We start from the raw sequence: 23,962 nt of genomic DNA on the forward strand, positions 1-23,962 counted from the left end.
TCTTCTAAATCTGGTATCCCTTGGGAAGAGGTATATATGCACCATGCAACACACTTTGGCATTTTTCAAAGCTATGCAGTTTTAAAATACTTCGTTATACCATGTTATAAGGCCTAGTTGTTTACATCACAGTGGGTCTTTTTGACGTCATCAGCAAGGGAGATCAGCCGCGATCATCAAAAATCATTTCGTGATCGAGTACATTTGATCAGCTGTTATGACGTTATAATGCATTGAATGAAAAAATCAAAAAATGAATTATTGTTTAATAAACCTTGATTAATGAATTTCCATACATAACATTAACTCAATTTCTTCAGATATCGTTTTATATGACCTTTAAGTGAAAAGAAGACGTATGAGATAAATAGAACATCTATAATTGCGTATTTTGATATTTGGTTTATCCAACTCGTTGATAGGGTGTATTTATTCGCTGGGCAAGCCTCGCGAATAAATACACCCTATCAACTCGTTGGATAAACCAAATATCAAAACACGCAATATAGATATCCTCTATATATACAGTGTATATATATACCTGAGTATTACTTATAAGTATCACTAGTGCACTGGGTTATGAAACCCTATTCTGTATATCTAAGCTAAATTCTAATATTTAGCAACAGTACAACACAAGATATGATCTTAAAGCTGACATGAATTAATAAATATAGTATAATTCTATATGTCCGCCATATTTCTTTGCTAATCCGCAATATTAGTTGGATATTCTATAGTTATATGTATCAGGGTTCGCATGGTATATAAGGGGACGAGTTGTGCTACACTTCACTTCACATCAGTGTCTTCGATTTACCTGTGCGGGTAGCTTCGACAGGTAACACGTACATCTCCGATACTACTTTATAGGACACCAAGAAGAAATGAAATCACGTTTTGAAACACCATGCAGTGCTCAAAATTACAATAAACAAATCGTACAGTTGTAAATCATTCTAAAAGCTTTGGATAAATAAATATAGAATGCCTTTTCTTTACTTGAATGTGCGTACATTTGCAATAAATACGTCAAAACTATACAAAAACGCGGAGAAATATTTCATCTATTATCTAGATCTATTGATGAAATGGAATAAGCAAAGGGTATAAAATCTATACCATTCACACTTACTTCAAGCAAAATGCAAATACATAAATGCTACTATACGTATAAAGAAGACATGGTCATGTATGCTCGCCATGAAAAAGCATCGAATGCGGATGACTATTTACCTGGGTCTACTCGTAATATCTGTAAAGGACAGATGTACGTGTACACTTGTCGAAAATACTCAAAGTAGTAGTAAAACTCCCTTTATTAGCATAATCCATGAAACAAAACGGTACACTCCATTTGTATTCCAACAGTAAACAACATTGTCCATTGTACAGACTGCGACACACTTAGCCCGTGCCGATCAGCTATCTTCAATCAGGGGAAGTATCAGAGTAGAATATTTACCCTGTGTTGTGCATGAATCCTTATACCGTATGCTTTGCTTGTCAGAGTATTGCAGATTTATAAATCAGGAAATCTTTTAGGTACATAAATTGTTTGTGCATAGATAATTTGCATATACAACACTGCACGAGTGTATGGGATGAGAGAGAGAGAGAGAGAGAGAGAGAGAGAGAGAGAGAGAGAGAGATTCAAACGATGATCTTGTAATAATCGCGCTCTTATTAAGACAAATGATATCGTTAATTCAATACATGTGTAAGAGAACAGTAACTCAATATTGCTCTCATTAATTGATATTACAAATTTATTTGATTCATTTAAAGCACGCAATAATTAAAAATTAAACATATCTTTAAATAATGTTATTTTCAATTACTTCATTTTATGCTAATTCGGCGTTTAATATATCTTATATATCTATGCCATTTTGCTTTATTACATTCTGCGTCGGATGCAAATTGTAGTAATGCAAAATGTAATAATTGAGTTTATCATATGCGTAGTTATCAAGCACATAGAATTTTTTTTTTATTTAAACATATTTTATTGAGAAACTCAACAGGATTGAGCAACAGGCATAGCCTATATATGTAGGCCCTCTCCCAAAAACAAAGGTCAAGTACAAAGGTACTTAGAATCAAGGGGAGGGGCCAAGAGTGTCTGTCCCCCACCTTTGATAACAATATCCACTTTTTTGTTATTTTGTTTGTTTGGTTTTTTTTTTTATGTTTTCCGCCACACTCAACAATTTTTCAGTTATCTGATGGCGCCCAGTTTTTGTTGGTGGAAGAGAGAAACCAGATACAATGTACCCGGGAAGAGACCACCGACCTTCCGAAAGTAAAGTGGGAAACTTTCTCACTTACCGACACGAGCGGGTTTCGAACCCGCGCCGACAGAAGTGAGAGGCCGTTATTTTGTAATGCAAATAAAAATTATATTGGGTGACAACCCCCTCCCCACAAACTTGACCCCAGCTTGAAAGTTCTGATATAATAGTAGAAGACACACACCACCACAATTAAGAAAATGAAGATATTATGAGGCACTCATAGTAGAGGACTCTAACCACCCCATCCCACCCCCAACGATGGAAGAAAATAAAGTGTAGGGGGAAATTATTGAGACAGTCAAAATAAAAGACTCTTGTAACCCTTCGCCCCCACATTAGGACTTTGAACATCGGATAAAACATCTTGGTTTGTTTGGGTTTTATGTTTTATTTTATTGATGTTTTCGTTCATCTTTTTAATTATTATTTTGAATGGCAAGAAATTTTAAAGAATCCAATTTTCCATTTTTTTTTCTTCCTGTTGTACCCCCCACCCCATGAAAAATGACGATACATGTCTGGTTATTACATGTACATTTTGCTTTTCAACACATGCATGCATACTAATTGTATGGTGTAGAATTGCACCCTTTGCCAAGTTTTACTTCATTTACACAGTGTAAGGAATGGTAAACCAAAATCACAAAACAAAATGCATAAAGGCCAAGATAGTTTTAAGCGTAGGAACTTCATTCACGAATACATAAATACATGTATTCAGAAAAATCGCATGCATGCATTGCAGGACTATAGCATATGTGTGTTTTAACGTTTCTGTAACATGCCATAATGATTATTTTCATTTTGGAGATCTGGCGCAATGGATATATTCTGAAAATAGACATACCGCTGTACGTCGAAATTTCAAATTCAAATGTATTCGATAAGATGTTAGTATTCATAAATCAGTAAAATTCGTGTTGAGGTTTTTTTTAATATGATACAGTGTCAATCCACTGTAATGCATTAGTAGGATATGCAAAAGGCAAGAGTATCAACATTTTCTAGTATCGATATCTATATGATCACGAAAAAACATTATAATTTATATCCGGATTCATATGCCGATTTAGATATCAATAAAAACAAAGCTGGATAGTTTGGGGGAGGGGGTTCAAATGAGTCTGATGAAATTAAAAGAAGGAACCCCACATTTGCATTCAAACTAGATGTACTTCAAAATGATTTTATTTCTGCTCTGACTGAAAGCATGATTCTAAATTCGGTAATGAATCTTGCATACAAAATAATCAATAGGGGAACACATAAATCCGAGCTCCTTTGGAATTTAATGAAATGCAGATATGCACCTTTCTTTCAACACGAATTGATGTTGTTTCAGGCACGTATACAGGGGGTTGGGGTGGGCAGGGAGGCTGGGCTGGTCTGCTCTCCCCACTTTTTTGGCAATTTACTTTTTTCCGTTATTCTAACATACAAAGTCAGTATTTTCTACATGCACAGTTCAAACTGATATTTTTTTTTTTAATTTGTAATGAATTCAATTATAAGCATCAACTCCTGTAAGTTTTTAATATATTGTCAATAACAAATTTTTAAATAGCTGAAATTTTTTAATGCTTGTAAGCTTACCATTATATCAGTGATCAATTTTCTTTCCTTCTCTCTCTCTCTCTCTCTCTCTCTCTCTCTCTCTCTCTCGTCCAATCAATGAATATGGATATACGGAGACCGTAAATAATTATGTGGTTCCCAAAGAAACAATAAAACTATATTTTCGTTTATACATTTCCTTTTATATGTGTCTTTGTGTAATCAACTGTTTATTATGGATTGCAAATGTAATACCCGCATTTTTAAACAGACGTATATTTTCGATCATTATTCCCTTATTTGTATATCCAAGTTTGTATATGATCATTGATAAATTTTGAATTGAGCACGCAATATATCCAACCAGATGATCGGTGTATATGATTAGATTCCCGATTTTTATATAAACTGCAAAACCTCGACCAGACAAGCATTCAATACAGGAAAAAATTTCGACTCTGACATCTCTCCCGATTGAATACACCCTATTTGGCACGGGTGAAGTGTGTCCAGTCTGTATAATGGAATGACAACTTGTTGTAAAGTTCTAACGAGATACAAATGGAGTTTATCATTTTGTTTCGTGGATTTATCAGAATAAAGAGAATCTAATATTTTCGGTAAGTGCACATCTCCGATACCTGTTGAATAGACGCCCGTATTTGATACGAGTTTTTTTTTTTTGGTGAATATGCCATGTGCATTACATATTATGCATATGGCATGGACCTGTATTTTACAAGAATTGATATAAATAATCTATTTTATGCTATTTGCTTATTCCATTCTATCAGTTTGTAATTGGCAAATGATTTCTCCGCATTTATTTCATAAGAAACTGCAAATACTTGCATGCACTTGCAAGTATGCAAGAAAAACTTCTCTTTTTTTTTTTGCACCTTTTCTAAATTATCTAAACTTTCGGAATGTTGCATTGGTATACAATAAATATTTTGTAATTTTGAGCAAAGCATAATGTTTTAAAATGTTATTTTATTTGTTTCGCATTCCCTATATATTACTATCGGAGATGTGCACTGGTCGAGTCCACCTAGAAAAATCACTCAGGTGTGACAATCACATTTGGGGTATATACAGGTAGAGTAAATTAAGCTACCTGAGAGAAATATGGCGGATAAGATGAGAAAGGTGTACGTATTTATTAATTCATGTCAGCTTTAAGACTTAAATGCCCTCAAAAGTGCCTATACTGATGAAAGGCTTGTTACGGCACGTTTGGTCGTTTTGGCACGTTTGGTCGCCGACGACCATTCGTGCCGCATGTTTGGTCGCCGGCGACCATTCGTGCCGCACGTATCGTCGCCGGGCGACCGAACGTGCCGTGAGGGTGGACACGATTGGTAGCCAATTTTAGGCCATACCCGAGCACGAATGGTCGCCACCCGAGCCCAACTCCAAAACCCCAACTTTGCTTTTCTCCTCCTCCAGCACCTATTCTCCTTCCTTTTCGTTCCTCCTCCACCTTCTCCTCCAAATCCTTCATCAATTTCTTCCGGTTTGATCAAACCGAACGAGTCTTTTGAATTGGCAGGTAATAGCTATAAGGGGGATATGGCGCTTTCTAATAGCCTTCGATTAACAATCTTATTCCGATTCGAAACAGCTCTTCAAACCTTCCACACGTTTTAAGTGTGCAGAGAATAGGCCTAATCTTGCATTTCATAAATGTGGCGTAAAAGGGTAGGCCTACAAGAGGGGAGAGTGCACGAAACATGACATTGATATACTATAGTACCCACAAAACAGTAGTTCTCTTTCTTCCACGCCAAATTCAATAACAGAGTTAAAGACAACTGTGTTTCTACTAAATACATTAAAAATTAATGGCTCTATTTTGAGAGAGCCAATTTCATGTATGAAAAATGCTTCATGCCTATGAAGTTGCAAATTTATAGATTTGCTTACTCCACCTGTTCAATTTGATGCGTACTTTGTAAAAGTAGCTATTTTGTACCTTTTACTCCATGCTTATCGCTAGTACAGTAGTTGGCTTCAATTCTTTTTTTTTTTTACTTTGTTCATCATAATAGTACTGATGGATTTCTTTTTTACATTAAGTTAACATGGTAAGTGGTAAAGTGCTATTCATGAATATCATGTTCACTAAAATTAAAACTGCACACAGTGTTGTTTATGCCGAATCTAAAGATTTCATTTTCTTTTTCAAACTATGACAAATTATAGTACTTGCTTTGTCTTTCACTCTGTGTGCTCATATATATTTGTATGCGTGTTTGCGCACTCATAATTGTCAGGATGTATGTCACGCCATATTTATATTCGCTCCTTTATAAATGTATCTTATACAATCTATGAGATATCTTCTATTTTGAATAAAATATCTAAATTTCATAAGATGTCTCATATAATTTACCGTTGATAATATATCTCATAAAATATATAAGATATTTTTAAACTATACAAGATATCACATATACAATGTACTTTATAAGATATCTTGTATATTAAACAAGATATCTTATAAAGTTTGAGATATCTTAGAAAATCTTTGTAAGTTATCTTATAAAACATATAAGATATTCCATATGTTTTATAAGAAGATATCTCATAAATGATTTTTATAAGATATTTCATCAACTTTAAGAGATATCTTATAAAACATACGGGATATCAAATGTGTTTTATAAGATATCTTATACATGTTGTAAAAGTAAATTCATATTGTTTTGGGTCAGAATTACCCAGCAGCAGATTTACTAACAAAGGCAGTCAATTATATTATTAATTGCTATTATTGGAAGAAAATTATAATAATAACAAAGTACTAACTTACAATAGGTGACCAATAAACAATGTCTGTGCCAAGCTGAATCTGTATACAAAACAAATCACAAATCGGCTGTTAATTTCCAACGAAATTCCTAAATCCTAGTCCCAGTTATAGAATAATCCAAAATGCCTAAAGTGCTTGTCTAACCAGAGCTTATCATCGGCTAAATTCACCTTGTATTCATAATCAGAATGAATTTTCTGGTACATTCTTGAGAGACACAGTTCATCATCTTTCTACTACGTGATAAACATCGAACTCTAGAACAATCTAGGTCACAGATGTCACTCAAGTGCAAATATTACACTATTATATGATACTTTATATAGTTTAAAAGATATCATATAAAAATCATTTATGATTGATTGATTGATTGTATCTTGCTTAACGTCTCGCTCGAGAATTTTTCACTCATATGGAGACGTCACCAAGACCGTTGAAGGGCTTCAAATTTAGGCTTACGGCCATTGAGCAGTGAGGGTTCTTTAGCGTGCCACACCTACTTTGACACGGGTCATTCGTTTTAAGGTCATCTCCTAGGACCCGTGACATTCACACCTGATGCCGAGCGTTTGGCGATGGAACTGTCACTACCTGTTTTAACGACTTATGTCTGTCGCGGCCGGGATTCGAACCCCGGCCTTCCGCATGCAGAGCGAACGCTCTAACCTCTTGGCCACCGCGGCGGTAGAAGTCATTTATGAGATATTTTATAAAAATATAAGATATCTTATAAAGTTTAAGAAATATCTTATAAAACATAAGATATCTTACATGTTTTACAAGATATCTTATAAAATATATGAAATATATTATAAAATGTCTTTTATGACATACCGTATAAAGGTTATAGAATATCTTATAAGAGTTAATGAGATATCTTAAATCAAAAACGTTAATAAGACATCTTATAAAGTTTATGAAATATATACTATATACAGTGTAAGATATCTCGTATAAAAAAAACATCAAGATATTTTATGTCTTTTATAAGATGTCTTATAAGATTTATGAGATATCATTGAAGAGGAATAAATGTAAAAACGGCGTGCCATAAGGATGGTATGTAAGAGTATTGTGTTGCTAAAATGTTGCAACTCGTGTGTTTGTGAAATAAATTCCCATCAATTCCATCCAGAAATGCCCAGCTTTTTTGTTTGTTGGCTTTGTATCGTATTTGACTTGTGCATGTGTACGTATGTGCTTGTGTAATGCAAAACAAACTTTATGACACATGAATGCACACATATGCACGCATGCACACGCTCATATATACACACATGCACATATACGCACAGGCATGTACACATACACGCGCACACACACACACACCGTCACTCAAATACACAGACACGCACGAACGAACACATACACACACCCTTTTTGCAAAACAAAAGCAAAGTTGGGGGTTTGGGACAGGGGGCTTCGATGGCGACCATTCGTGCTCGGGTATGGCCTAAAATTGACGACCATTTGTGTCCACCCTCACGGCACATTCGGTCGCCGGGCGACGATACGTGCGGCATGTTTGGTCGCTGGCGACGAAACATGCCGCACGAATGGTCGTCGGCGACCAAACGTGCCGCACGTATCGTAGCCGAGCGAACGAACGTGCCAAGGCGACCAAACGTGCCGTAACAAAGACTTTACATAATATATGTAACATTGACACAATATGGACTAATTTGGACCTGTTCTTGAGTACAAACCTAAGGTTGAAAATTTACAATTTTGGTACATCCTTTTCTGTTTTTCCTAAATATGCAGTTAGTTTTTATACCGTAACAGCAAACAAAGTGAAGTATTTCAAATGATAATGACAGTAATCACTAATGATTTTGGCCCCACCCTGATACCAAAACCGTTACCCCCTGTTATCATGTTCAATTTACAATTTTTTAAAGGTCTAAATATCTACTTAGTATCAAGAGCAGAAGATATCATTTATGGTAGCTCACTACACTAAAGCTTATACTCTGTATGACACCACGTCACAAGATGGCGATTTATATGTTTTGTGAAATTATTTGTATCGATCACTTTGTTTGTCTATCAACGCAGCTCAGTGGTTAAAGCACTGGGCTAGTGAACAGCAGAACTCGAGTTCAAATCCCCCAGAGTCTTTTGTTCACATGTGTTGAAATATTTCTTTTTGAAAATCATGTTTTTATCTAAATTTGTAAATTTTTTGCCTTTTTTTGCATATATACTTATTGTATGTCATCACATCTTCATATCATTTATAATTAATTCAATTCGTACTTATTTGAGAAACTATTTCTGGGTGTATTGAGCCACCTTATACACATCTATACTATAGAATACTACGTTTTGGCCCCACCCTCTACTCCGGGGATCGTAAAATTTACAATTTTGGTTTAGGCTTTTTTGCTCTACTCACTATGCATTTAATTTTTTCTTACACGTGTGCAATTGTAGAGAAGAATTTTGAAAAATCATTAATTTTTGCCCTGCCCCTAAAGCCCAAGGGATGCAGGAGTCCCAAAATTTACAATTTATGTCACTCTTGTTTAACGTCTCTCACGAGCATTTTTCACTCATATGGAGACGTCACCAAGACCGGTGGAGGACTTTAAAGTTAGGCGTTTGCTCGGCGCTTACAGCCATTGAGCAGTGGGGGTTCTTTAGCGTCCAAAAGATACTTCATACCAAATTTGAAAAGAATTGCAATGGTAGTTATCAAGAAAAAGTTTAAAATGTTCTATTGTTCATAATCTAATAACTGACCATTTTGGCCCCACTCTAATACCATAACCCCTACCCCTGGGATCATCAAATTTACAATTTTTGGTAAAGGACTACCTATTCTTTCTAAACATTCATTTAGTTTCAATTTAGTATCAATAACACTAAAGAAGATGCTATTTAAGTGTTTTACACATAAACACAATATACCAAGTTTAGCCCCGCCCTGGGGTCAGAACCTCTACCCCGGGGATCATGAAATTTACAATTTTGGTAGAGTCCTTCTTGCTCTACATCACTATGCATTTAGTTTATCTTACACATGTGCAGTTGTATAGAAGATTTTTGAAAATTGGTCAATTTTTGATTTTTTGCCCCACGGGTGCAGGAGTCCTGAATTTTACAATCCCCCCCTCCCCCCGGTCCCAAATATGCTTCCTAACAAATTTGAAAAGAATTGGAATGGTAGTTATCAAGAAGTTTAAAATGTTCAATTGTTAACGCACCAATTGCAATAGTAAACTCAAACTCAGGTGACCTAAAAAAGATTAAAATTAAAACTAAATTTATGCTTTTATAATTAAAATGAATACAATTTAACGTACAAATAGAATTTATAAATTATCACTACTCGCCATACGTATCGTAGTAAGTTAGTTAAATATATGATATAAATACGGAGTTCCTTATGGTATTCACACGGATCTTGAAATTTCATTTTACCGGTAATCAAAATGTATAAGTAACTGATTTCCTAAAGAGCGATATCTGAAAATTCGTGGCGTACCAAAACAGCATGTATCACTTCTTGCCATATGTATAGTCATAAATTCGTCAGATATCTATAAATACAAACATAAAGTTTCTTACGGTATTCACACTTCTGTTGAAATTTCAGGGTAACTCGAATCAAATTGTAAAAGTAGCAGATATCTCAAAATGGATGGTATATCAAATGATTGAAGGTCTGAATTCAATCCGTATCACTTTTAAAGTAAACACTCAGATGAAAAAGTGTATTCGTATTTTGCATTGCAACGTTAATTGAGCATGAAATTTCATACGACTCCTCGTCCTCTTTAGAAATAAATCTGATAGATAATAATTTTCAAACACATTAACCTTTATCTGGTAGCGAGCTATCAGTAATTATAACTTTTATATTTTGTAGTAGCTGTCTACGAGTAGCTAACTTTTCTTACTTTTAGTAGCTGGCTACTAGTAGCTAACTTTTCCTGGTTCAAGTAGCTGGCTACTAGTAGCCAACTTTTCCGATCTATATACATTGTATTTGTATGCAACACTTTGATCCCCTGTTGTGGCCCCATCCAACCCCCGGGGGCCATGATTTGAACAAACTTGAATCTGCACAATGTCGGGAAGCTTTCATGTAAATTTCAGCTTTTCTGGCCCAGTGGTTCTTGAGAAGATCTTTAAATGACCCCACCCTATTTTTCCCTTTGAAAGGGACATGGCCCTCCATTTGAACAAACTTGAAAGCCCTTCACCCAAGGATGCTTTTGGCCAAGTTTGGTTGAAATTAGCCCAGTGGTTCTGGAGAAGAAGTCGAAAATGTAAAAAGTTTACAGGTGATCAGAAAAGCTGACTTGAGCTTTCAGCTCAGGTGAGCTAAAAACAACAAAAAAGTTATACAGATTCAAAAGTTAATGTACCAAAAATGCAATGCATGTGCATACAAATTGACTATCGTTCTGCACATCTACAAATGATATACTATCATCCTAGAAAGGTTTCCTATCGATTTCTAGTTTAGTTTTTGAGAACAGGGGTGCAGGAGTCCTGAAATATACAATTTATGTAATTCCCCTTGTCTCAATATGCTTCATACCAAATCTTACAAAAATTGGAAAGGTAGTTGTCAAGAAGTTAAAGATGTTCAATGTTAACACACATTTAATCAGTACAACCAAATGTTCCCATCCCGATGCCAAACCACTGGGATAATAAATTATAATTTTGATAAAGGACTCCTTCTAAATATCATTTTAGTATCAACAGCATTTAAAAAGATTGTTATTTTAATATTCAATACACGACGACGGATGCAAACCAATTGCAACAGGTAACCCGAGTGACTTAAAAAGTACTGCCTTAATTTGCAGCAAAATAGACTCCATTTGGTATACAACCTTATATGCATTTTATTTCTCTCTTTGCAGCTGGAAAAGACGATTCAGTTTTTCACATGATCACGCATGTATCCAATGGTAAAAATATTCACCTATACAGAGATTGCGACTTAACAGACAGTCCAGCACGGCCACATTTTCTGTATCTTTAAGCACTGCGTATAATAAACATGGAAAGGAAAATTATGGACTAGAAAATGACGCATGGAATCAATTGGTCAAAATATATGTACAATCAACTTACTTAGACATTTTATAAGATTGCATTAAATCAGTAGAATTCAGTCTTATCTGTTTGACAAAATCCAAGCAAGAAAGGCATTGGTTGACAAAATCCAAGCAAGAAAGGCATGCGTTGACTTTTGCTTTTGACTCAGTAGGAAGTTAGTTGAACATCTGATTTAGAGGCAGTAGTGTGGCTAACTGTCCAAGTCAGTGCCGGGCCAAGTTTGCAACAATACTTACTAAATTGGTTATATCAAAAGTTGAAATAAGATAAAACTTGTTGTTTAAAACATTTAATGCTATATTGTCTGATGTTAAAATCCTGGCTGAGGATTTTTCTGCTCCCACAGACCTCCTCAGTATTTTCTGTGTATACAATGGCAGTCAATGCCCAATACATAAGTAAACAATCAACTAAAACAAGGGAGCAATTATTGAATGATGCTTGGAGAAGAAACCATTCACATTTACCTCTGATCTAATCTTGGGAATAGCAACAAGTTTAGGATTCCATCATGAACTGGTTTCAAATAATAAATATTCATAAATTAACACACATTCAAATTCATTACAAAATTTGCAATATGAAAGATCAAAAAGTTGACCAAATCAATGAAGTCATTGTTCTATGCAGTAAGCAATGGGTTTGTAACAAGACACTTTTCTGAAACACAAATGCCTCCAGTGGTAGTTTTATTTCATTACTACCTTTGATGTACAATAAAATGGAATTCCCAACACCCAATTATTGTATCAACAAAGTCTCTAAGAAAATTAAAAACTTCATATGTGACAAAGGCAGGTTTAAATGGTTTCCCTGCACAATTGTACATCTGTTTTTAAAATGGGAACATATTATGAAGATGTCTTGCAAAGTTTCATAGCTGAATGAAGAATTTTTGCAAAGGAATAGAGCTAGTAAATGCAGGCCTGTCATAGAAAATCAAAATTTGATACTGATGATCTTAATTTTGTCCAATATTTTCATTACCATAGTTTTGAAATCTGAATCAAATTTTGTTGAGGACCCTCGCGGGCAGAATTCGTGACATGCCTCAACCAGAAAAAACAATAGGCCCACTGGCCTGATCAGTCACTCGAGTATTTAATAGCTAATAGTATCACCAGTCCCAAGGGCTACGGAATCCAGAAAAAAATTCCTGTTCTGCATATATAAACTAAATTCTAATATTCAGCAACAGTATAAAACAAGATGCATTCTTAAAACACTAATACCCCCAAAAGTGCCTATACTGATGGAAGACTTTTACATAATATATGTAACATTAACACAACATGATTAATTTGAACCCCTCCTACAGTCAAAACCCTTGGGTTGCGAAATTCATAATTTTGGTACATCCTTTTCTGCTTTTCCTAAATATGAATTTAGTTTTCTACCATATCTGCAAATTTAAAGTCTTTAAAATGATAACGACAAAAATTATCATAATTTGGCCCCATCCTGGAACCAAAACCCTTACCCCCTGGGATCATGACATTATTTTGGTAAAAAAACACACCTAAATATAATGTATCTATTTAGTTTCAATAGCATTAAACAAGAGGTCCTGTGAGCAATGCTCACTAAGAATACCCATCCGCTTACCCCAATCTCCAAAAGGGTGTTGTTAATAGGTATAAATTACCTCTTTCCCCGAGTGTAGAAAAGAAAGGGCATGACAAAACCTTGGGTAGACTCTTATCTAGGAGTGCGCTTGACCTTTGACCCCAAAATCGATAGGGAACATCTTCGTCCCAGGGGTAGTTCATGTATATGATATGGTGACTGTAGGTGGAAAGGATAATACTTTAGAGCCTAGAAATCATATTGCTACTTCGATGACCAGTGTGTTTGACCTTTGGACCCCAAATTCCATAGGGAACATCTTCATCCCATGGGTATTCCATAGGTATGATATGGTGACTATAGGTGGAAAGAATAACGCCTTAGGGCCTGAAAACCATATTGCTACTTCGATGTCCAGTGCGCTTGACCTTTGGACCCCAAATTCGATAGGGAACATCTTCGTCCCATGGGTAGTCTACATGTATGATATGGTGACTGTAGGTGAAAGGGTAACGCTTAAGAGCCCAGAAACCAATGTGTCTACAGACGGGCCCAATTACAGTGTATACCCACCCCCCACAACTTTGTTGTTGGGGTATAAGGCTTTACAGATATACATTATATATACCAAGTTTGGCCCTGCCTTGGGGTTGGAACCTCAACCAAGGGGATCATAAAATATTTTGGTAGATGCCTTCCTGCTCTACATTACTATGGATTTCTTTTTTCTCAATTGAAATTTGTAATTGAAGAGTATTTTTGAAAATTGGTCAATTTTTGCATTGCCCCCAAGGGTATAGGAGTTCTGAAATTTACAATATATGCCCATTGTCCCAAAGATGCCGCATACCAAATTTTGAAAGGAATTAGAACAGTAGTTATCAAGAAGAAGTTCTAAATGTTCAATTGTTAACATATTTTATTAATTGACCATTTTGGTCCCACTCCGATACCAAAAAAAACAACAACCAAAAAACCCCCTCTATTCCCCCAGATCATGAATCTTAAAATTTTAGTAAAGGACCACCTGCTCTTTCTAAATATTCATTTAGTTTCAATAGTATGAAAAAGAAGACGTTATTCAAATAATTTGCACATACAGATTATATACCAAGTTTGCCCCGTCCTGGAATCAGACCCTTTACCAGGGGATCATGAAATTTACAATTTTGGTAGATGCCTTCCTGCTCTACATTACTATGCATTTAGTTTTTCTTACAGATGTGTGGTTGTACAGAAGATCATTTTTGAAAATTGGTCAATTTCTGACAGTTTTTGGCAGAAGTGCAGGAGTCCTGAAATGTAGAATTTATTTCCACCTTGCCCAAAATATGCTTCTTACCAAATTTGAAAAGAATTGGAATGGTAGTTATCAAGAAGTAAAAAATGTTCAATCATTAACACGCAAAGACAGACGCTGACCATTTGCAATGGCTTTCATCTGAACAAATTTCATCTAAGGATGCTTTGTGCCAAGTTTGGTTCCCTATAATACATTTGCATGTAAAACTTTGATCCCCTATTGTGGCCCCTTCCTAACCCCAGGTGTCATGGTTTTTACAAACTTGAATCTCCACTATGTCAGCTCTTCTGGCCAAGTGGTTCTTGAAAGTTTTTAAATGACCCCACCCTATTTTTGCATTTGATGGGAGCATGGCCCTTCATTTGAACAAACTTCAATCCCCATCACCTAAGGTTGGTTTGTTCCAAGTTTGATTGAAATTGGCTCAGTGGTTCTGGAGAAGATTTTCCTATATATCTGTATCAAAAACTTTGATCCCTATTGTGGCCCCAAGCTACCCCCGGGGTCATGATTTTAACAAACTTGAATCTTCACTATGTCAGGAAGCTTTCATGTAAATTTGTACTTTCCTAGCCCAGTGGGTCTTGAGAAGAAGACTTTTAAATGACCCCATCCTATTTTTGTGATTATCTCCACTTTGAAGGGGAGGGACATGGTCCTTCCTTTGAAAAAACTTGAATCCCCTTCACCCATGGATGATTTGTACCAAGTTTGGTTGAAATTGGCCCAGTGGTTCTTGAGAAGAAGATTTTCAACGATTTTTCTTTATATATTTGTATGTAAAACTTTGATCCCCTACTGTGGCCCCCTACCCCCGGGGTCATGATTTTAACAAACTTGAATCTACACTATGTCAGGAAGCTTTCAAGTAAATTTCTACTTTCCTGGTACAGTGGTTGTCGAGAAGATTTTACCTATATATTTGCATGTAAAACTTTGATCCTCTATTGTGGCCCCCATCCTACCCCTGGCCAGGGGGTCACGATTTTAAAGGGGAAGGCAACCCCAAAAAAATTTCCATAATGATAGGATCAATTATAAGATAAAAATTGGTCATATTATTCTGTTGATATATGACCTACATCACCCTCAGTACTAATTTGAAAACGTTAAAAATTGAAATTCCCATCATCTATAGAGGCTGCCATGATGTGGAACTCTTTCGTTTTCAAGACCACAAAAATCAATAATTTTGACGTCACACTGTTTGTTCTGGTTTTGATGAGATTCTAAGATCATCAAAGATGTGGTAGACTTTACGAATATATAGGATGATGACTTCCTGTCAAACTGTTAATTGCACTAATGCGAAGGGGAGATGTGGAATTTTTCTCTCTCGAAATTCCTGAACCAACCAAGTCATCTGAAAAGAAAAGACTATGTAAACTGTGGAGCCATCATTTGCGTAATGATAAGTTGAGGTTCGAGACATTTCTATGAAGAAATGTGTACTGTCTGCCTGGACTGCGACTCGACTGAACGACTTCTTTTCTCAATTTCTTCTTGCGAAAGAATGGGCTCAAATCAATCTAATTAAAATCAGACTTCTTAGATTTGCGCCGTATACTCTGTGCAAGATCCGACATAACCAGATAAGGGGTAATGTGCATTTGAACTTTATGTTAGCCAATCAACACGTCGCCTATGAAGTCGTTGGTGTTCACAATTCAAGGAAAATGGATGCGATTGTTTGGTTTAAAAGAAAACACATTGCAGCTAGATCGACTGGCGCTATATTCCTCGCGTTAATTAAGTAAACCATCTTTAAAACTATAAAAATCGTACCCATTCCTATTCATACATAAATCGCATTTCACAATTAATTTCATCTGGGTGTATTTTACATCGTATGATTTGTTGTTTGGATGGACGGAATAGATTAGGCATTGCTGCAAAAGTTTAAAATTCCTTATGTGGGAATAAACAATTTTATAGTGTGGAATATACTTTGTGGGAGTGAGATTACTGCAATTTGTTTAGGAATTGCTGGGAACCGCCTAAATAAACATTGTTTGTATGGCACAATCTGACTGGCTGATAGTTCTTATGAATATTCCAAGCGAAAGGTCATGCGGATATGACCCCCATGGGGTTATGTCAGATCCTATTGTAGTGATTGTGAGCACATCTTAGGATCCGATTTTAATTAGATTGAGGCTCAAATCTATACAGCTCCAAACTGCTGATGAAATAAACCAAAACCAACGGTGTGACGTCATAAATTAAATTTCAATGGCAACTCTCTTAGTGGCGGATAATTTAAAACATATGATAGATTAATATTGATTTAATCGTTAAGCAAGGATTTTTGTTGTTAAAGACTGTCATTTACGATATCAGTAAGTAATATTTTATTCATAAAAGTAACAATGTGGTAAGGGTTGCCTTTCCCTTTAACAAACTTGAATCTGCACTATGTCAGGAAGCTTTCAAGTAAATTTCTACTTTCCTGGCCCAGTGGTTCTTGAGAAGATTTTCAAAGATTTTACCTATATATTTTCATGTGAAACTTTGATCCTCTATTGTGGCCCCATCCTACCCTTGGGGTTCATAATTTTAACAAACTTGAATCTGCACTATGTCAGGAACCTTTCATTTAAATTTGTACTTTCTTAGCCCAGTGGTTCATGAGAAGAAGATTTTTAAAGATTTTCCCTATATATTTGTATGAAAAAAATTGATCCCCTATTGTGGGCCCCATTCTAAGCCCGTGGGTCACTATTGCAACAAACTTGAATCCCCACTATGTCAAGAAGCTTTTATGTAAATTTCAGCTTTTCTGGCCCAGTGGTTCTTGAGAAGATTTTTAAATGACCCCACCCTATTTTTGCATTTTGGTAATTATCTCCCATTTGAAGGGGGCATGGTCCTTCCTTTGATCAAACTTGAATCCCCTTCACCAAAGGATGATTTGTACCAAGTTTGGTTGAAATTGGCCCAGTGGTTCTGGAGAAGTCGAAAGTATGAAAAGTTTACAGACGGACAATGGTTGATCAGAAAACCTCACTGAGCTTTCAACTCAGATGAGCAAAAAAAGAAATTCAGAAGGCACTAGAAGGCATTTCCTAGCTTTCAAACACTAAATCTAGCATTAAATTACAGTAAGATTGTCAGCAAAATGTGCTATTTCAAATACTAATATATGAATTCTGTCTCAATTATCAAGGTTTGGTGGTACAATTGAAAAGTGAAGGAAGCCCATGTCACATTCATTAGTATTTCATGTAATAAAAAATTGACAATGACCCATACCTAGCTGCTGCCACTTATATTACTTGCACAATCTTCCCACTTCAGACCATAGAAAGAGAGGGAATAAGAATGAAAAGAGAAGAGTTTGGCAGAACTTGCTTATCCTAACAAGTTCATATCCTCCTCTTGCTAGATAGTAATTAGCCCAATCTTTCTTAGTAGTTAGTACTTGTATTAATTCTATAACAGTAATCACAATTATAACTGAATAAATGAATGGATCATGTAGTTCCAACTTTACGAAGTCTACGTCTCTTTGTAAAATAACCTATATTTTCTTCATGGCTGATACTATAGGTTAACACATGGAAGGATTGGGAAACCCCAACTTTCGTTTTAACCACATCTGCTACAGTGCAGGATCGGGATTGCAGGAAAACAAACAAACAAACAAACATCTGTGATATGTGTTGCTATTTCGGATGAAAATTATTGTATTTAGCATGAGCATATCTCTCTGATCTTGACATCTGTGTTTCACCAAAGCAAGAAATAGGGCAGCATTTTTGTCTTTGCTATAAAAAATCAGCAGAGATTTTGTGCAAAGTAGGCCCGGACGAGAATAATTAATGGGAACCCTGAAGTATTTGAGATATTCAGAGATCATGTGAACTGATGACTTTTAAGACCTAGGTGTTACAGACAGAAGGACTCAAATCACTATTCCCCATGAGGGACAATTAGCAATAAAATATGCAATGTCAAAATAATCGAGGGACCCAGGTACATGTAATAATAATTAACCTTCAATAATTGTTGTCCAGCTTTCTTAAATGATCATCAAATTAGAAAAAACCTGAAACTATATTCACTGTCTTCATATAATAATCAATGGATACATGTCTTAACACAGCAAGATGATCAGAGGTAAAAGTGGAATACATGTACAATTCTTGTTCACATTACCCTGACTAAAATTTGTGTTACATTAATTTAAAAGAACATCCATTGCTTGATCACTGTTCTAGTATATAGTCTTTTTCCAATGAATGTTTCAAACAGGTGTATTGGTTTAACACAAGTCTCAGGAGGGAGGATTCTGTAAGCTGGTCCAATTTAGCAGGTTTACTGTAGACCTTCAACAGAAATGAATGTTCAAATTGCAAATTGTCAATAAACCAATTCAAAGAGTTGAAAATAAATACATTACATGTAATTAATCACTAGCAATGGGAACAAGAGGCCCATGGGCCACATCGCTCACCTGAGTCATTTTGGCCCATATCTGAAGACTTTTCCATATATATTTGCATGCAAAACCTTAGTCCCTATTGTGGCCCCTGTTAGACCATGCTTTATTCAGTATCACTAACAAGAGGCCCATGGGCCACATCGCTCACCTGAGTCACCTTGGTCCACATCAGAAGATTTTCCATATCTATTTGCATGTAAAACCGTAGTCCCAATTATGGCCCCAAACCTTCCCCTGGAGGCCATGGTTTTTGCAAACTTGAATCTACACTATGTCAGAAAGCTTTCATGTAAATGTGAACTTCTTTGGCCCAATGGTTCTTGAGAAGAAGATTTTTAAAGATTTTCCCTATATATTTGTATGTAAAACTTTGATCCCCTATTGTGGCCCCATCCTACCCCAGGGGGGCATGATTTTAACAAACCTGAATCTGCACCATATCAGAAAGCTTTCATATAAACCTCAGCTTTTCTGGCTCAGTGGTTCTTGAGAAGAAGATTTAAAAAGATTTTTCCTATATATTTGTATGTAAAACTTTGATGCCCCCCTTGAGGCCCCATCCAATCCCCGGGTCCATGATTTTAACAAACTTGAATCTGCACTATATCAACAAAAAAAAAAAAAACAACAACAAAAAAAACAAAAAAAAAACAACAACAAACTTTGACCCCCTATTGTGGCCCCATCCAATCCCCGGGGGCCATGATTTTAACAATTTAGAATCTGTACTGAATCAGGAAGGTTTCATATAAATCTCAGCTTTTCTGGCTCAGTGGTTCTTGGGAAAAAGATTTTTAAAGATTTTTCCTATACATTTGTATGTAAAACTTTGACCCCCTATTGTGGCCTCATCCGACCCCCGGGGGCCATGATTTTAACAATTTATAATCTGCACTATATCAGGAAGCTTTCATATAAATCTCAGCTTTTCTGGCTCAGTGGTTCTTGAGAAGATGATTTTTAAAGATTTTTCCTATACATTTGTATGTAAAACTTTGACCCCCTATTGTGGCCTCATCCGACCCCCGGGGGCCATGATTTTAACAATTTATAATCTGCACTATATCAGGAAGCTTTCATATAAATCTCAGCTTTTCTGGCTCAGTGGTTCTTGAGAAGATGATTTTTAAAGATTTTTCCTATATATTTGTATGTAAAACTTTGATCCCCTATTGTGACCCCATCCGACCCCCGGGGGCCGTGATTTTAACAATTTAGAATCTGCATTATATCAGGAAGCTTTCATATAAATCTCAGCTTTTCTGGCTCAGTGGTTCTTGAGAAGAAGATTTTTAAAGATTTTCCCTATATATTTGTATGTAAAACTTTGATCCCCTATTGTGGCCCCATCCTACCCCCGGGGGGCCATAATTTGAACAAACTTGAATCTGCACAATGTTAGGAAGCTTTCATGTAAATATCAGCTTTTCTGGCTCAGTGGTTCTTGAGAAGAAGAGTTTTAAAGATTTTTCTTATATATTTGTATGTAAAACTTTGATCCCCTATTGTGGCCCCATCCTACCCCCGGGAGGCCATGATTTGAAGAAACTTGAATCTGCACAATGTTAGGAAGCTTTCATGTAAATATCAGCTTTTCTGGCTCAGTGGTTCTTGAGAAGAAGATTTTTAAAGATTTTTCTAATATATTTGTATGTAAAACTTTGATCCCCTATTGTGGCCCCATCCAACCCCCGGGGGCCATGATTTGAACAAACTTGAATCTGCACTATGTCAGGAAGCTTTCATGTAAATTTCAGCTCTTCTGGCCCAGTGGTTCTGGAGAAGATTTTTAAATGACCCCACCCTATTTTTGCATTTTTGTGATTATCTCCCCTTTGAAAGGGACATGGCCCTTCATTTTAACAAACTTGAAAGCCCTTCACCCAAGGATGCTTTTGGCCAAATTTGGTTGAAATTGGCCCAGTGGTTCTGGAGAAGAAGTTGAAAATGTAAAAAGTTTACAGACAGACGGACAGATGACGGACAACAGGCGATCAGAATAGCTTACTTGAGCTTTCAGCTCAGGTGAGCTAAAAATGCAATTTCAAATTCAGTGTACAAGTATTAATTATCTGTTACACTTTGGTAAAACATAAGCTGAGAAAATGTGCGAGGTCATATTACTTTGATGTAAAGTATCTAGTATTTATACTATGCTGTTTCGTAATTTTGCTGTATATGCTCAACAATGATTTTACAAATTGCAAATATAATGAAAAAAAATTATAATATAAGCACTTTTATGTAGTAATTCCATTTTTTTAAAATTTCAGATTGTTTAAACCCCATGAAATAATTTCTAACCCCATTTTCCCCCACAAAGACATGCCCTTGGAATTCTTTTTCATCCGTACATGGAAAAAGTGTTTTTTGTTTTTCATTTTTATTTATTTGATACTCAAATTCTTTCCACCACTACACAAGGTATACTAATTTCTGAGAAATATGCACACCTTTCATCTGGGAATTGGTCATATTTGTTTTTACGGGCATTCATTAAAATATCAAAAGCATCTGGCAATTTCTCATGCTGTTCTATTCCCTGTTCATTTTTTTGATGGTCAAGATGCACGTACATGCATTCAATTACATTTAATATGACATGTACTGCTGTGGTATAAAGTCACTAGTTAGAACAAGAGCACAGCTAAGTGAGCATCCCCTCGCGATAGGAAATGTTATGAACATATGCATTATTTATAGGCATAAATGAGGGATGAGGCCAATTTAAATTCTTTTGCAGAAAATGAAAATGAATTAGTTCATGTTTATATATATATATATATATATATATATATATATATATATATATATAGCTTTGATGGGAGTAAATATGAAGTATTTATCATGTAGAAAATACTTTCAAATTATACCATCTCCATCCCATCCCTGTTTCTTTATGTTCTTCATGTACTGCTGTGGTATAAAGTCACTAGTTAGAACAAGAGCACAGCTAAGCGAGCATCCCCTCGTGATAGGAAATGTTATGAACATATGCATTATTTATAGGCATAAATGAGGGACAAGGCCAAATTCTTTTGCAGAAGATGAAAATGAATTAGTTCATGTTTATATATATAAATATATATATTTATATAGCTTTGATGGGAGTAAATATGAAGTATTTATCATGTAGAATAATACTTTCAATTTATACCATCTCCTTTATCCCATCCCTGCTTCTTCATGTTCTTACCCCCCCCCCCCCCCCCCTCTCTTTCAGCGGAAGAGGTATCTTTTTGTATCAAGAAAAGGTTCCAAAATATATTAAGTGGACAACACTAGGTATACCAACTGACCAACAGAGACAGGTGCGAAACATCTTGGGGAATAACATGCATACGTGGTTGGGATCGTACTTGATTTGCCAGAGTCTTACATTGCTAAACAATAATGAATGCAAAATATACAGATATGTGATAAATTATAGATGATTGATCAGAGTATACTCTCTTTTAATGATGAGCAATTTAATTGAAATTAATGAATACTATACAGTATATTAATTTACCGACGTCCAAACATGTTCATTTTTATCATTATACCAAGAATTTTTGCCATGGCAAGTTGCATTCATTGTGGAAAATCAGTAAGTAAAAATTATCATATGAAACAGAATTAGCATTATGTAGATAAAATTAGTGTGTCTATTATATGATTTTATTAATCTTAGATATATTTATATAAATCAAAAAATTAAGAATTTAATTTTTTGAAAAATTAGCAATCATAAAAAAATATCATTGATATACATTTCATAACAAACATACTTTCAAGAGGCATTTATTGCCGGTAAAATTGAATGAAATTACAGACCACAGTTTAGATTTTTTGCAAAAGATAAAGTAAACAGGGATATTTTTTACACTTTCTAACGCGCACCTACACGCTGTTATATATATAACTAAATTCTATGCAGGTAAATCGGGGCGAAACTACTTGATTAGTACATCGGGGCGAAACCACTTGACTATAAAGCCAATCTTCTACCTTATGTTACCTGCATTGAAAATTTCAGTTTTTTAATGGTGTAATTACACGATATCTTACAAAATACTTCACAATTTTACTTGAAAATAAATACAGTTCGTCCTCTTACAATGCCACAGAAGTATATTTGATAAGTTTGAAAATCCTTAGTGCAAGGGTTTTCTTTAAATTTTGCCTATTGCCAATACACACATGCACATAAGCGATGCTACATCCCCTTCGCAACTAGTTGCGCGACGGGATAATCATGTCTCAAAACAGGCCCTCACCACACTCAAACATCCTAGCTATCTAGTAAAGTCGCTTACAACTGTACCTTCCCCTCATCATTACAGGGACTGGTACATGTTTTTCGAAAGAAATATTTTTCATTTTTGATGTTAAAAATTAAAAATATAACTAATTTGATGTTAATAACCAAAATTTGGACTGTCTAAATGCAAGGATAAGAGCAATATTTTAGCTTTGATTCTGCGTTATGTAAACAAGGACTCGAGTCTTTTTATGTAAACAAACACACCAGTGAAATGTTAATTTTGTAATTCAAAGCATCTTCATTTTGTACAATCAATTTTTGAATGACATATGTTACCTAAAGTATACAGTCAAAACTGCCATAGTGACCCACTGTATAAGCGACTCACTGTCCTATATGACCGTAAAAAGTTTAACCCCCCCCCCCCCCCCCCCCGACATTACCCTCTATATTGTACCTGTATTAAACGACCACCTGTCTGACGCAACCAACGACCATGATTTTTACAACCTTTGAGTGTAATTTTACCTTTATTTAACGACTTTCGATTACAATACGATTCCTACTTTCAATTTCGGTTGAGCACGACTATTCTGGGAATTATCGCCCCTAACACTTTCGTTTTAAAACGCACAGTTCTGCGGTGAAGCTGTCA

At 35.5% G+C, this 23,962-nt stretch overlaps 2 protein-coding genes across 6 annotated transcripts in view; one reads left to right on the forward strand and one right to left on the reverse strand.

Moving 5' to 3' along the window:
• LOC125683167 (uncharacterized) overlaps positions 1-12,910 on the forward strand; it is an 85,216-nt gene extending 72,306 nt beyond the window's left edge. For both annotated transcript variants that reach the window (XM_048924022.2, XM_048924021.2), the window contains one exon: positions 11,550-12,910. In XM_048924022.2, the coding sequence (XP_048779979.1) occupies positions 11,550-11,601 (52 nt within the window). In that variant the 3' untranslated portion in view covers positions 11,602-12,910. The remainder of the gene's footprint in view (positions 1-11,549) is intronic.
• The window catches only part of LOC125683151 (CCR4-NOT transcription complex subunit 4-like), a 182,787-nt gene continuing 170,846 nt past the window's right edge, over positions 12,022-23,962 (reverse strand). For all 4 annotated transcript variants that reach the window (XM_056139605.1, XM_048923989.2, XM_048923990.2 and 1 more), the window contains one exon: positions 12,022-18,945. In XM_056139605.1, the coding sequence (XP_055995580.1) occupies positions 18,935-18,945 (11 nt within the window). In that variant the 3' untranslated portion in view covers positions 12,022-18,934. The remainder of the gene's footprint in view (positions 18,946-23,962) is intronic.

The sequence above is a fragment of the Ostrea edulis genome, chromosome 6 (assembly GCF_947568905.1).
Source record: "Ostrea edulis chromosome 6, xbOstEdul1.1, whole genome shotgun sequence".
Classification (NCBI taxonomy): Eukaryota; Metazoa; Mollusca; class Bivalvia; order Ostreida; family Ostreidae; genus Ostrea; species Ostrea edulis.